Here is a 13,299-nt window from a genome sequence, read left to right on the forward strand (position 1 = left end):
GCTACCCGTGTGGGACTCTTGATTGACAGGACATGTGAGTGTGAAACCTTCTGTTGATGTATATTATCGTTTGTAGGAGGGCTTACAGGTTGGATTTCGAGACCTTGGTCAGAAAGCTCATGAGCAAAGCCAGTGAGGAAATAAGTACGGTTATAAAGTACCAACTTCAAAATCCAGTGTGGAATATAGATGATTGCATGAAATACCACTATATCAAACATCACTTTAATCTCATTTGAGAATAATCACCTGAAACTAAGAATTGTCTTTTAGAATGAGGACTTTATTTCAGGAGCTGGTCCTCTTCCACAGAATCGTCCAAGTCTTCTGCTTATATTTATTTGTATAAACATGGTTTGGTCCTTGACTTTCCACACACCTTTTAAACCTCGGTGTTGCTTTGGATCTTGATCAGCATCACTTCCATCATTCCCAAATTCACAATGATTGGGTTATTTATTCCATTTAGAAATAATAATAGTAATAGTTATTATTAGGGCCCGAGCACTGATAGGCACTGACAGACAGACCAGGCAAACAAAAGGGCTTACATCAGATCAACTTCAAATTGAGATGAGTGAGAAGAACAAAAGGAAAAATGGGAGCAGTGAGATGAAATGATTAACTCGTTTTTATACAAAGCAACAGCTCATTAGCTCAAGTGGTAACACATGCCTGGTTATTATTATTATTAGAGTGATCTCTTGTTGTGCTCCCAGATGTCTGTGGTCCTAACAGTCTACACTGGGAACACATCAACACACTGACACATTGTCACTGTTGAACACGTCTAATGGATGCAGAGTGGAAGACATCCACTAGAGGGACACCGTCCTGAGCTCTGTACCTTCTACACTCAGCAGAAACACATTTCAGGCCTCAACCACTTCACCAGATGAAGCTTATGGCAAGCCGATTGAGCATTTATTCCATATCCTTGATATCAAGTTTCAGTCCCCTCCACTAGTTCGGTCATTTTCAGCACTAGTTGGACATTTGGTCGCACTAGTTTGGCATTTTACTGAACTAGTTGAACAAAAAATCGTACTAGTCACTCTGTTTCAGCAACTAGTGGCACTTTTGTTCAACTAGTTAAAACAGAAACCTTACTAGTAACACTGTGTGCCGCACTAGTAGAGCCAAAGTCTCTACTAGTGGGCTTTTTGCTGCACTAGTGGCCCTTTGGACCGAACTAGTAATGCTGAAAGTGTTACTAGCTTACTAGTGAGCTGCAAAAGCTCTGACATGTAAGCTAGTCAAACATGGATTCAGCTTACTAGTAAACTAGTGGCCTCCAATTTTCTGCACTAGTAAACTAGTGGGAGCCCAAATGCACACTAGTGAACTAGTGTTTTTTTTGACCCCACTAGTTTACTAGTACACATTTTGCACCTTACTAGTTTGCTAATAAGGTCAAAATAGGCGTTTTACTAGTAAACTAGTGTTTTTTTTGACCCCACTAGTTTACTAGTACACATTTTGCACCTTACTAGTTTGCTAGTAAGGTCAAAATAGGCTTTTTACTAGTAAACTAGTGGTTTTTTTGGCTGCACTAGTTTACTAATGTGCATTTGGGCTCCCACTAGTTTACTAGTGCAGAAAATCGGAGGCCACTAGTTTACTAGTAAGCTGAATCCATGTTTGACTAGCTTACATGTCGGAGCTTTTGCAGCTCACTAGTAAGCTAGTAACACTTTCAGCATTACTAGTTCGGTCCAAAGGGCCACTAGTGCAGCAAAAAGCCCACTAGTAGAGACTTTACTAGTGCGGCACACAGTGTTACTAGTAAGGTTTCTGTTTTAACTAGTTGAACAAAAGTGCCACTAGTTGCTGAAACAGAGTGACTAGTACGATTTTTTGTTCAACTAGCTCAGTAAAATGTCGAACTAGTGCGACCAAATGTCCAACTAGTGCTGACAATGACTGAACTAGTGGAGGGGACTGAAACTTGATATCAAGGATATGGAATAAATGCTCAATCGGCTTGCCATAGAAGCTCACTACTGAGTTTTACCACCAGGCTGCGTCACTGCTCTGACAGTGGTTTAAACCAGTGGTCTTCAACAGGGGTACCGAAATTTTTGGAGGATAAGACAAAAAAAAAATGTTGTTGTTTTTTTTCCCAAAATTTTTTTTCACACAAAATTCATGTCTTCAGAACCAGAATTGTATATATTGTCTTTAGATACACATTGACATGAATCCAACATATTGTAGCGAATGGATACATTTAGGCAGAAGATGTTATCTTTCAGTCAGCAATGCACACATTCAGCTACACACAGGAGCTCTCTCAAGCTGGGCACCGGTTCACAGCACCTTTCATGCAAATACGACAGCACAGGCACTAGCCAATCAGATTGCGTTTATGCTCACGTCTAAAGAGCGCGAAGCTCAAAAATAAAAGATGGCGGACCAAACTCCGTAGATGGTCGTATTTGTACCGAAACGTTGTTTGTTTGACCTTTTTTTGCTTAGTTTTTTTTTTAATTTACTGAGTAATAGATGCTGTACAATGTAAAAAAAACATTACTGTAACTGAAAAATAAGTCTGAGAGGATTTGCGAAGTGTCTGAGCCACCTTTCTAATGTTAGCATGCTACTACCCACAAGGGTAGTATTGAGTGCACAATAACAGGGTAGCTATGTTTATACATGGCACTAGGCCCAGAATAATATAAACACTATTTTATGCAAATTATATAGTAGGGGGTCCCTGCTCCATCTCGCCATCAGTTTTTCAGACCTTGATCTGAAAAACGTTGAAGACCTCTGGTTTAAACATTGAGTTTAATGGTTATTTGTCCTTAAATCCGCAGGAAATTACCTTATATTTCCTTTCAGATATTATGAGAAATGGGGCAAACACGAGAACCTAAATGCTGACTTAAGTTCATATGAATAATATTTAATAAATATTTACCTATAGTTGCTAAGATATAAATCAAGTGAGTCATACTACAGCTGGAACAATAGGCAATGGCCAAACTTGATTAATTTCCCTTTTAAACGATACAAATAACGCAATGTCAAATGTAGTGTAAAATAAAGCTAATTTATGCTTTCAAATAAGCCCTCAATGTTATTTATATGTATTTCCTCCCTGTAAATGATCACATTTCTGTATAAGTAATGGAAATTGGAGAGATAACGCTCTTCTATGGGTAACATAGAGGAACCTCGGTCATAGAGGATGAAATGTAGGGGGTCGCTATAGAAAGATGATCATACATGTATTCACACATTATTGTAGTACTGGAAATAAAACAACAAATAGACTTAAATGGCCTTAAACTAAAAATGATCTTCAAAGCAATCGAAAGCAGCAATAAATGCATCACTAAGGCACAGTTATTCCTGATCAGTTTAAAGGAAGAGGAATAAAGACACTTGATGCATGTTTGGTTCATTACTGTGTGTGTGTGTGTTTGTGTGTGTGTGTGTGTGTGTGTGTGTGTGTATGCTTGTGTGTGTCTGTATGCTGGTGGCAGCTCGCCCACCCCAGATGTGAGTGAGAGAGTGAGTGTGTGTGTGTGGTTGACAGCGGCTCTGCTCCTCCATGGTGGACGCTGAATCCATATATCCACACACACACACGTGCAGAGTGACAGGGTGACGTGGTGTCGGGGCTCAGAGATTAATGAATGAACCGAGGCTCCGGCTCCTCTTCTTCACTCAGACCGTGTGAAGAGGCTCAGTCTGGGGACAAACTGCGGGGACACCACGCTGCTCCCGCGGAGAACACAACCCCCTCCTCCCCAGCGCGTGTTGAAGAGCCGGTCCTTCTCGGGTCACAGCTGTTATCTTCTTTATATTGAACGTTTGCTGGCGCTGGACGAAGACTTCGGACATTTATGATGAAGTTTAAGCCCAACCAGACCAGGACGTACGACGGAGAGGGCTTCAAGAGGAGGGCAGCGTGTCTGTGTTTCAGAGACGACCAGGAGGACGAGGTGAGGGGTGTGTGTGTGTGTGTGTGTGTGTGTGTGTAATGTGTGTGTGTGTGTGTTATATCCAGGTATTACTCATATCCTGGAGACCTAAATCCGTCCACACGGTTACATTAAAGGGACCTGTCCTTATGGGTGAAAAAATCAGGTTCCCCATCATGTGAATAATGACAGTTTAAGACAAAGACATGTTTTATGGTACGTTCTAGGTTTGGGTTAGGTTAGTTTATATTTTGATTCAGGTAAGAATAGGTTAAGTTAAGGTTAAGGTTTGTTTAGCCTATGGTTAAAGCTTACGGTTAGCTTTGGATAAATTGAGGTTAGTGTTAAGTTAAGATAGACGTGAGTCTGCGGGTAATCCATGAATATTAATTTAATTTTCTCTGAAGTCATAGAGACAGAACTTTGTGTGTGTGTGTGTGTGGGTGTGTCGGTACAAACTCGTTTTGTTACCTCTTAATGGAATAATATCAAATCTAAGATCCTGGTTGAGGTTAAGGTTAATGTAAAGGCTGTCCACAATCAATGCAGTTTCCTAACAAGAATTTCTCTCTCTCTCTCTGTGTGTGTGTGTGTGTGTGTGTGTGTGTGTGTGTGTGTGTGTGTGTGTGTGTGTGTGTGTGTGTGTGTGTGTGTGTGTGTGTGTGTGTGAGGAGGAGGTAACATTTACCTACATCCTTTCCATTTTGATACAGTTTCTACTAAACTCCTGAACTCTGTTTTATCCGCACAATTTAACAAAACCTGTCACATACATGCACATTGTCTCAATGTGTGTGTGATTGTGTGCATTCACGTGTGTGATGTTAGCTGAGGTGAGCATAACTTGCCTGAGGGGCCAAATGTTCGACCTATTAAACAATGGGGGGTCTCATAACCTGGCAACCGCAGGAACCAAAAGCCCAGCAGGAGACCCATCACTTTGATTTCGTGTACAGGAGGAATTCCAGATAAGTCATAACTCATGAAGAAGAGGCCTCCTCACTGTGTCCAGATATAAACTGTGTGAAATACTGTCATTGACACTCAAGAGTGCAGATCATGACATCCTCTGTTAACTGCAGATGCATTTATAGGTCTAATGTTACATGTGATTATAGGTGTTCAAGAACCTTTAGCAGAGACAGGACTCAAACACTTTGCAAATTATTTCTTGAGCTAGAGAGAAACTATTGAAAAACTCAATAGTCAATAACTCAAAATCCTGTATCCACCCTCTTAATGAAATCCACTCCAACAGTAAATGAGTTCCTCCTTAGCCTATGTCCCATCCTTCCACCAAGTTTCAACAAAATCAGCTCAGTAGTTTTTGCGTGAAAATTAAACAAATAGTCCGACAGCAATGAAAACATCACCTCCCCGGCAGAAGTAATTAATGTGGGGAGTTCTGTAGTTCACTATCAGAGGCTATGTGTTCTCTCATTAATATGAAACTGACCATGTAACAGGCTTGTGTGGCTAATGAGTAACTGAATAAGTAATTATCACTGACACTACTGACATTATAAATAACCATGTTGGAATATGTTGGACTCGTTCTGCAGCCTCATTCAATCATAAAATAAACCTGTCACTTTCTGGAACATATGATGCTATTTGGTTTCTTATTAGGCTTGATAATAAGTTGTTTGTACATACGAAAGTACACTGGGGGCAGATGGGTGTCCTAGATCACAACGTGTCTGCCCAGTGACGGCAGGTCATCTCAGGACCACATGTGATAGGGGGAGTGGGGTTGTCGGGGGGGTAGAGTGTTACACTGTGTGCGAAACACCAAGTGACCTATCGGCTGCAATTTATAGAAACAAGGTGCAGGCACTTGCTGTCCCCTGACAGATTTTCTTTCCTGCTCCCAGTGCCCTCACAGTGCTCCTGTCTCTCTCTCTCTCTCTCTCTCTCTTTCTCTCTCTCTCTCTCTCTCTCTCTCTCTCTCTCTCTCTCTCTCTCTGCCTTCTATTCTTCTGTGACGTCTGTGCTGAGAGCTACGTTGATTATTGTTGATTGCAATGAAAGAGGCAGTGGAAGAGGAGGATGATCTGTTCCAGCTTCGTGTCCCACACGTTGTAATCTATCCATCCAGTCTGCATACCTGGTTTACAGTCTCTTCCTCAACATGTCAGCTGGAGCCCAGGCGGACAGGGGCAAACTAAATATATATACATATGAAAAATAGGGATGGAATGTTACTATTTGTTATTGGTCGTGTTCACATAACTGTAAAACAGTACGTTATATTTCCCCCCAGTATGTTTCTGCTAAAAGCCAGTAAACTATATTGAACAGACTTGTTACTGAATATTTCTGGGGCATAATATCAACAAAATGTTTAAATGATACAGAAAGTATCAACGTCAGAAGTCACTGTACCAGAAATCAAGATGATATTCTGAAAGAATTGGAGCTTCCATTTCCTCATGATACCTGTGTAACATCAGTTCCAGGCTCTTGAGCTGGCTTGTGATCAGGTGAGATCACCCTAAAGCGGACGTACGTGTCCCGACTCAATGATCATCCTCACTCTGAACCTTCAGTGAGGTGTGCTAGTTCCTGTCGGGGTCATTCACCTTCTCTGCCATAAGCTCCTTTGTTTTCATACAGAAAAGCAACTGCTGATCCAGTAGTTTTTGAAAAGCCTTTTGGCTGCGAGTGTGTGTACGAGTAGCTGCCTACGTGTTCCACGTGGTGTTTGTGTGAAATTGCGCATGCATGTGTGTGTGTTGTGTCTGTTCGACAGCAGCCAGTGTTTCTACAGTGCAGGGGCACAGACAGACTAGTTGTCATAGGCAGTGAATTCTAGGTTTACTTAGTATTATTTAGTGTCTGCTACAATAAGGAATTCAAGCAGGAAGGTGCAGGATTGATTTATGCATCCTCATCTACTCTATGTTTTGCATTGTCATATTACTGTCCATACTTAATTTTTTTTAATTACAATATGAACATGTGATGCATCTTAATTCATGTTTTTCTAAGAGGGGAAAGCTCTAACTCAGCAGGTTTAAGTGAGTCAGCAGTTCCTGCAGACGCAGGTCATTGAATGTAATATCTCACTCATACCTCAATATTGACAGTTGTCTGTGTTAGGAAGAAGTTTGTAAATGCAGCAACAGATACAGAGAACACACTTTGTCAAACCCATGAACCCATGCAGTTAACGATAATCTCGGCTGACAGTTAGCCTGTCAAAGAAACACTTTACACTCGGTACAGATATGAGAGGGATTTCCAGAGCTGCTGAACGTAGTGGCTGCACGTGTCTGGTTAGCTGAAGGCAGGATTCAAAAAGTATTCACATGTCAACCTAATGTGGGTCAGCGTGATGCCAGATGGGGTTTGAGGTCAAATAACTGCCTTCTGGAAAAAATACCAAACTGCACGTGATGGAGGTCAGGTAAACATAGTGTGTGGCTTAAGTTGTTGTTTCAGATTAGCTCAGAGATTTTGTCAGAAGTAAATTTTATTTTAAGGTTGTTGTTCATGATAATATTTAATTGTTTTGTAATATGTGAAAAGGTTAAGTTAAATTTAGCTTTTATACAGGCTTAACCTAGTCATATCTTAAAGGAGCTGGGCTGTTGTGTTTCATACGCATACTTTCTTTACTTGTAATGTGTTCTTTTTGATTATCAGTCATTACTTATAATGTGGAAACACTTAACAACATGTTGGTTGATGAAAAATCACACAAATTGCCCTCATTCCCTTATTTTAACTACGTGGTGACGAGTGTGTCACGTACAATAGTCCAGTCAACTGAATGACCGGGATGACATGTGAGATGTTCACTACTCGTCCTGGTAGAATATGTGAGCAGGCATATTGTATATCAAGCAGTTTTGCTGTAATCACAGTTCATGATCAGCCACCCCCACAAACATGATCCACCACCAGCACTGACAATCCACGATCCTGATCCACCATCATGATCTCTGGTTCGCCATCCACAGTCAAGATCTCTGCTCTATGAAAACTCCAGAGAGGAAGTCAAGTCAGTTACATGAATTGATGTTAGTCATTAATGTGATAAAGAGGGAGAAAAGGAAAGAGAAGCTCCATGTGTCATGTGATGATGGACTCCTTGACACCCTGAGCTCAGCTGCAGAGACCTAACTGAGGCCTCTCTTCTTTGGCAGGTGCTGCTGGTGAGCAGCAGTCGACACCCGGACCAGTGGATTGTGCCGGGAGGAGGAGTGGAGCCCGAGGAGGAGCCCTGTGGCGCAGCTGTCAGGGAGGTGTATGAAGAGGTGAGGTTACACAAACACACACTCTCACACTCTCACACTCTCACACTTTCGAACTCTCTCACACACGCACACGCACACACATACAGAAATCCTCCATGTTTGCCTTCCTGTTGTACACTGTGTGGTTAAACTTTATCCAGGTCCATACTGGTTTCACATGGTCGTTGTTTCCTGAAGCAGTGTGCTTTCACTTCCCCACAGCAGAACATGAAAATCATCTTTCAGGGACTTGGAATTAACTTGAGAGTGGTAATTTATCGAAGCTTTATTTACTCTTGAAGGTGGGCATATTTTTAAAACTCATTCAGGATAATGCAGATTAGAGTAGGAGCTTTGTGTGGGTGTGCTCATTCTGTTTTTGGGATTGTGCACTGAGGTTTGGTGCTGAAGCAGTGGCGGATCAAGAATTTCGCTCAATCAGGGGCCATAAAGGAGCCACAATTTACTCAGAGGGGCCAATTATATGTCAAACAACCGAGTCAGTAAGGTGCACGTTTAGGTCATTCCTTGTTTACCATTTTCTATATAGCTTTGAGCAAAGCCACACATCCTTTGCTTTATTTGTATGTTCTGGCACACAAAGAATTTCCTACGCAGTATTGTTTTGTCAGTATTGTTAGTAAGTGCCACTGCCCCTCTGGCCCCGCCCTTGTGTGGAAGCCGACTCCCTGATTATGGAATTCACCACAATAATTGAATGCATCAAGAAGAAAGGTTTTTCAAATTCCATATCCGTACTGCACGGCCCTGGGATGATAACGTCGCCATTATAAAACCACTGGTATGAGCATTCGACTTCACATAACACAAGCAAAAACTTGTCATCTTCATTGGGTCATCTTCATTGACGACTCAGTAGCAAAAAATATGTATTGTATTAAACTTCATTAGCCAGTGGCCCAGACCACATTGTCATTAGCAGAAATTCTTGGCAGTTGTCGTTGTCACTGTTCAGTGTGAGACGCTCCCCGAGGCTGGATCCAGATGACGGATAGAAATATTTGCCCGGCGATGCATAAAAGACCACTAAGTTGTTCTGTGGTTTAGTGCAGGCGTTGCTGGTTGTTGGCCAGTACGTGTCCACAGCGGAGTGAGCTGTGAGCCTCTGCCTCATGTGTTGACAGGTTTGAAGTATGGCAGTGACATTTGGGAAGGGTTTCCAGTTACCCAGCGTCCTGTGCTTCCCAGACCACACATGTATCTGAATATAGATGAGCTGCAAACCAGCCTCTGTGGTGAGCTAACGAGTCAAATCGTCATGTTTTAATAGGCCGCCGTCGAGCTCAGCACATCAGCCAACATCGCGTCCATGTGGTAGTTTTAATTTGTGCACGTGTGAGATGTTTGCGATCTTATTAGGAGAATGCAAACTTAGATCCAGGTTGACAAAAGTCCACTGAATGAGTTTTGTGCAACGTTCAGAGCTGGTGATACAACACTGCCGATCAGAAATTGACTTGTAAATGTACTGAATGAGTCTAGAACCATTTTCTACATGTGTGTGCAGGCCGGTGTGAAGGGGAAGCTTGGCAGACTACTTGGGATATTTGAGGTGAGCTTGTTAAACTGTCATGGAAAATTAACAAATTCTCATGCGGTGGTTATATTAAAATATTTAACACTGTTCATAGTTCTGTGTCGACTGTTAACTCCACTACTATGTGTAGTATGCCTTTATAAATATGTCGGTCCATCCGTCAACTAGCATGAAGATCACAATATTTCTGTAAAAGAAGCAGTGCAGTAAATCACGGTTTTCACAATGCTTTGTATAAAAGCGTGTGCATGTTTTGCTTTGACACTGATCTGAGGTCGTTTGTTCGTCTGAACCGTTGCAGCACAATCAGGACAGAAAGCACAGGACGTATGTCTACACCCTCATAGTGACGGAGACGCTGGAGGCCTGGGAGGACTCTGTCAACATTGGTATGTTCAAGTCTCGTTATGTAATATTGCAACAATAAAAAAAACATTAATATTTAATCCTTTAGAGGAAGTAAGCAGGAGACTATACAATATTTCATGGACCTTTTACACAGACTTAAAACACAGCTGTCAGACACTTCCTCCATTGGCCTGTTCAAACTGACTTAATTTGATTGAGGTTATCAAACCCAATAAAGAAAACTGAACATTTTCAACTGTTTTTTTAATTTTACAGATAAAAACATGAATCTGCTCATTGAAGAAATTCTCAGCAGATAAACAATAATCGAAATATAATTAATTACTAAAGAAGATACTGGCCATGTTTTGCCTCAACTTTCCAAAAGTTTCTGTTAATGTGCTTTAATTAAAGGCATGTAATGAAAAAGGTCCCAAAATAATAACCACTATTTGTTTAGAATGTGTTTCGCCTTTTGGAATGTGTGTTTCTCAGAGGACTCGGAACATAAACTACTTCTAACTGGTCCAGGAAGAAGCGGTCATGATCATTGGCTCCCTTCACCTACACAAATAGAGTTCAGCCTTTTCACATGGGGGAGGAGTGTTTGCTATGCCCAGTTGTTTTCCAGTTATCGCCGCTCACAACAGCCCCCTCCTTACTTGTCCTCTCCTGCCCTGCGCGAGGGCTGAGACTGAGCGGAAAGGGTTCGGCCCTGCTAGTCCAACACCCCCTCCTGCTGAGAGGCCATGGTGTAGTTCAGGGTGTCAACATAAAGTGTGTGACTCCTCCTGTCTCCCACCACCGCCTGATTATCACAGGCTACAGCTAATTCTTTAAGAAAAGTGCTGGTTTGGATTTGAACACATTGTGAATAATTAACAGCTGATGGGAACGATCAGGAATGTGCTGCACTTCAGTTTTGAGTGCGTTGTAAAATATTGTAACGAGTAAGTTCTGACTGCTTTGCTCAGTGAGCAGTTGTTAGCTGCACTGTCAGCACATTTTCTGAATATTTTCCATGTCCGCAAAGCAAGCGAGTGGGCGTGGTGATGATATATACAACACGTGACGGAGGCAAAACTGGAAAAAATAAATCCAAATTTGGAGCCATACACGCAGATGATACCGGAAAAGTACCAACTTGGGATTCCAGCGTTTTTGGTCCAGTCGATGTGATGTGAAAAATTATTTCTGCAGCTGAATCAAGACGTAATTTCCTGCCTCCCTCTCCGCAATTATCCGCATATTTTCCTGTTGTTCCCACATCTGATCTGGACAATCTCCTGCTCGGTTTTCATAGGTGACGGCAGAGTCTGGAAAATGTCGGGACTTTACTTACATTTCACTGCTGCAATCCAATTGGGCATCGGAGGTTGCGGCTGCACAAGCTTCTAGTCGTGGGCCTGTGTACAAAAGTGTCTTTGAATGAAACAACAAACTTCTGCCTGTCGTTGACTTTCATTCACATACTGACAACGTGTCCTTTCTTTCATGTTCTTGCAGGAAGAAAGAGGAAGTGGTTCAAGGTTGATGAAGCCATCAGGGTCCTGCAGAGCCACAAGCCTGTCCACGCAGAGTACCTGCTCACACTCCCCAACACCTGTAATCCACCCTGCAGCCCCGGATGCAACCCGACTAACGGCAACAGCCCCAGTTCCCACGGGACGGACAACAGCAGCCCTCACTGCGTTGTTTGCGCCACACAGGGCTCAGACCTGGTCAACAGATAGGACTGTCACCAGCAGCGACACCGGGATCCACGGTTGATCTCTTCTGCATTCATGACACCTTGAAGTGGGCTTGAAGAGTGCCAACGTGTATTTAAGATTTTATATTTTTACCAACCAGCACCAGTTAATAGAGAAAATGTGTTCCTGGATGGGCTCTCTCGGTGTGCTGCCTCTGCACTGTAAAGATCCTTTCTTTCTTGTCTTACAAGCTGAATATTTGATTGGCCGTGCACACAGTGTCGGTTGGTTCTCTGGATACCAGTACTGGGGAAGGGTTGGCTCTTCACAGGAAGTCCCACGGTGATGTGATGTCATCCTGCGAGACATTTTGAAGAGGAGTATCTGCGCGTTTGTGAATATTTTGTACTATAGATTTTTTTTTGTTTTGTGAACTGTTCAGACACATCGGAAGCAAAACTACTGTCACCGCACCACTGTCACTTTACGGTATCGTCTCTAAGCACGACTAACACTGAAATGCTGCAAACCAGACACCACGCTGAAATAGTCCTGCCTTAAACATCCTTTCATTTGTACATATCACAACTGCTGCAAGCCTGACTATTAAATTAAAGGTGAATACAGTATGTTGGCACAGTTATGATGCATATCAACGTATGCACAGTGGAACAGATCTGCAGTCAAATAATTACAAATTGCAAAAAGAAAGACCGTATTTAACACTATAAATGTGCAGATATCATAGAAAGACAAACTACACATCGGAGGAAACTATCACTATTATATGCATTTGATAAATGTCTGAGAAAATTATTTGGAGACCTCTGTTTTACAGGAGCATTAATGTGTTGTGCTCAAGTCTGGTTATTTTGTGTGCCTTCACAAACTCAGTGATGTGTGTTTGGATTATAAACACTGTGCAGCCTACAGCGCTGACTGGAAGCAGTGCCGACTGCCTACCACACCCGCTGACCCTTTTTATTTCACAGCACCGGTAATGAACTGAAACTTTGGGTTTGTCGTTATCACTGCACAGTATTAAAGGTTCAGTGTGTGGAATTGAGTGAGATCCCGCATCACCCTCCTTTTCCCTTTCATAAAAACTCAAAAGATGTTTAGTTTGTCCAGTTTGGGCTACTGTAAAAAGAAACATGGCGGCCTCTGTGGAGAGGACCTGCTCCTGATGTAAATATAAAGTATTTTATAGGCCCATTCTCAGGTCAAGAAAAAATTTGTGCAATTTAGATGAAACAAACAAATTAAAAGATCACTGGGATATTTTTTATATTCAATTTCTGCCAATAAATCCCTTTCTCCTAAAACGTACACACTGGACCTTTAAGTACACGCTAACTGAAGTGATTTGAAGGATAATACTGTGGAAACTAGACGGTAGTTCAGTCAGAGAGAGAGAGAAAATAATGTTATATTTTCAGTTTATTGATGATCAGTGGTTTTCTTGTACTCTGGTGCATTGGAAAGATCATTTAATAAACCCTTTTCTATGTGTGAATGAGTCTGTGATA

General features: G+C 41.9%; 1 protein-coding gene across 1 annotated transcript; it reads left to right on the plus strand.

Moving 5' to 3' along the window:
- The first annotated feature begins 3,525 nt into the window (after positions 1-3,525).
- On the plus strand, positions 3,526-13,220 carry nudt4a (nudix (nucleoside diphosphate linked moiety X)-type motif 4a). Its single transcript, XM_053426397.1, has 5 exons — positions 3,526-3,953; positions 8,084-8,194; positions 9,702-9,746; positions 10,033-10,120; positions 11,586-13,220. The coding sequence occupies exons 1-5, from the start codon at positions 3,855-3,857 to the stop codon at positions 11,810-11,812; spliced, it is 570 nt and encodes a 189-aa protein (XP_053282372.1). The 5' UTR covers positions 3,526-3,854; the 3' UTR covers positions 11,813-13,220.
- Positions 13,221-13,299: the final 79 nt, after the last annotated feature.

The sequence above is a fragment of the Pleuronectes platessa genome, chromosome 7, assembly GCF_947347685.1.
Source record: "Pleuronectes platessa chromosome 7, fPlePla1.1, whole genome shotgun sequence".
Taxonomy (NCBI): Eukaryota; Metazoa; Chordata; class Actinopteri; order Pleuronectiformes; family Pleuronectidae; genus Pleuronectes; species Pleuronectes platessa.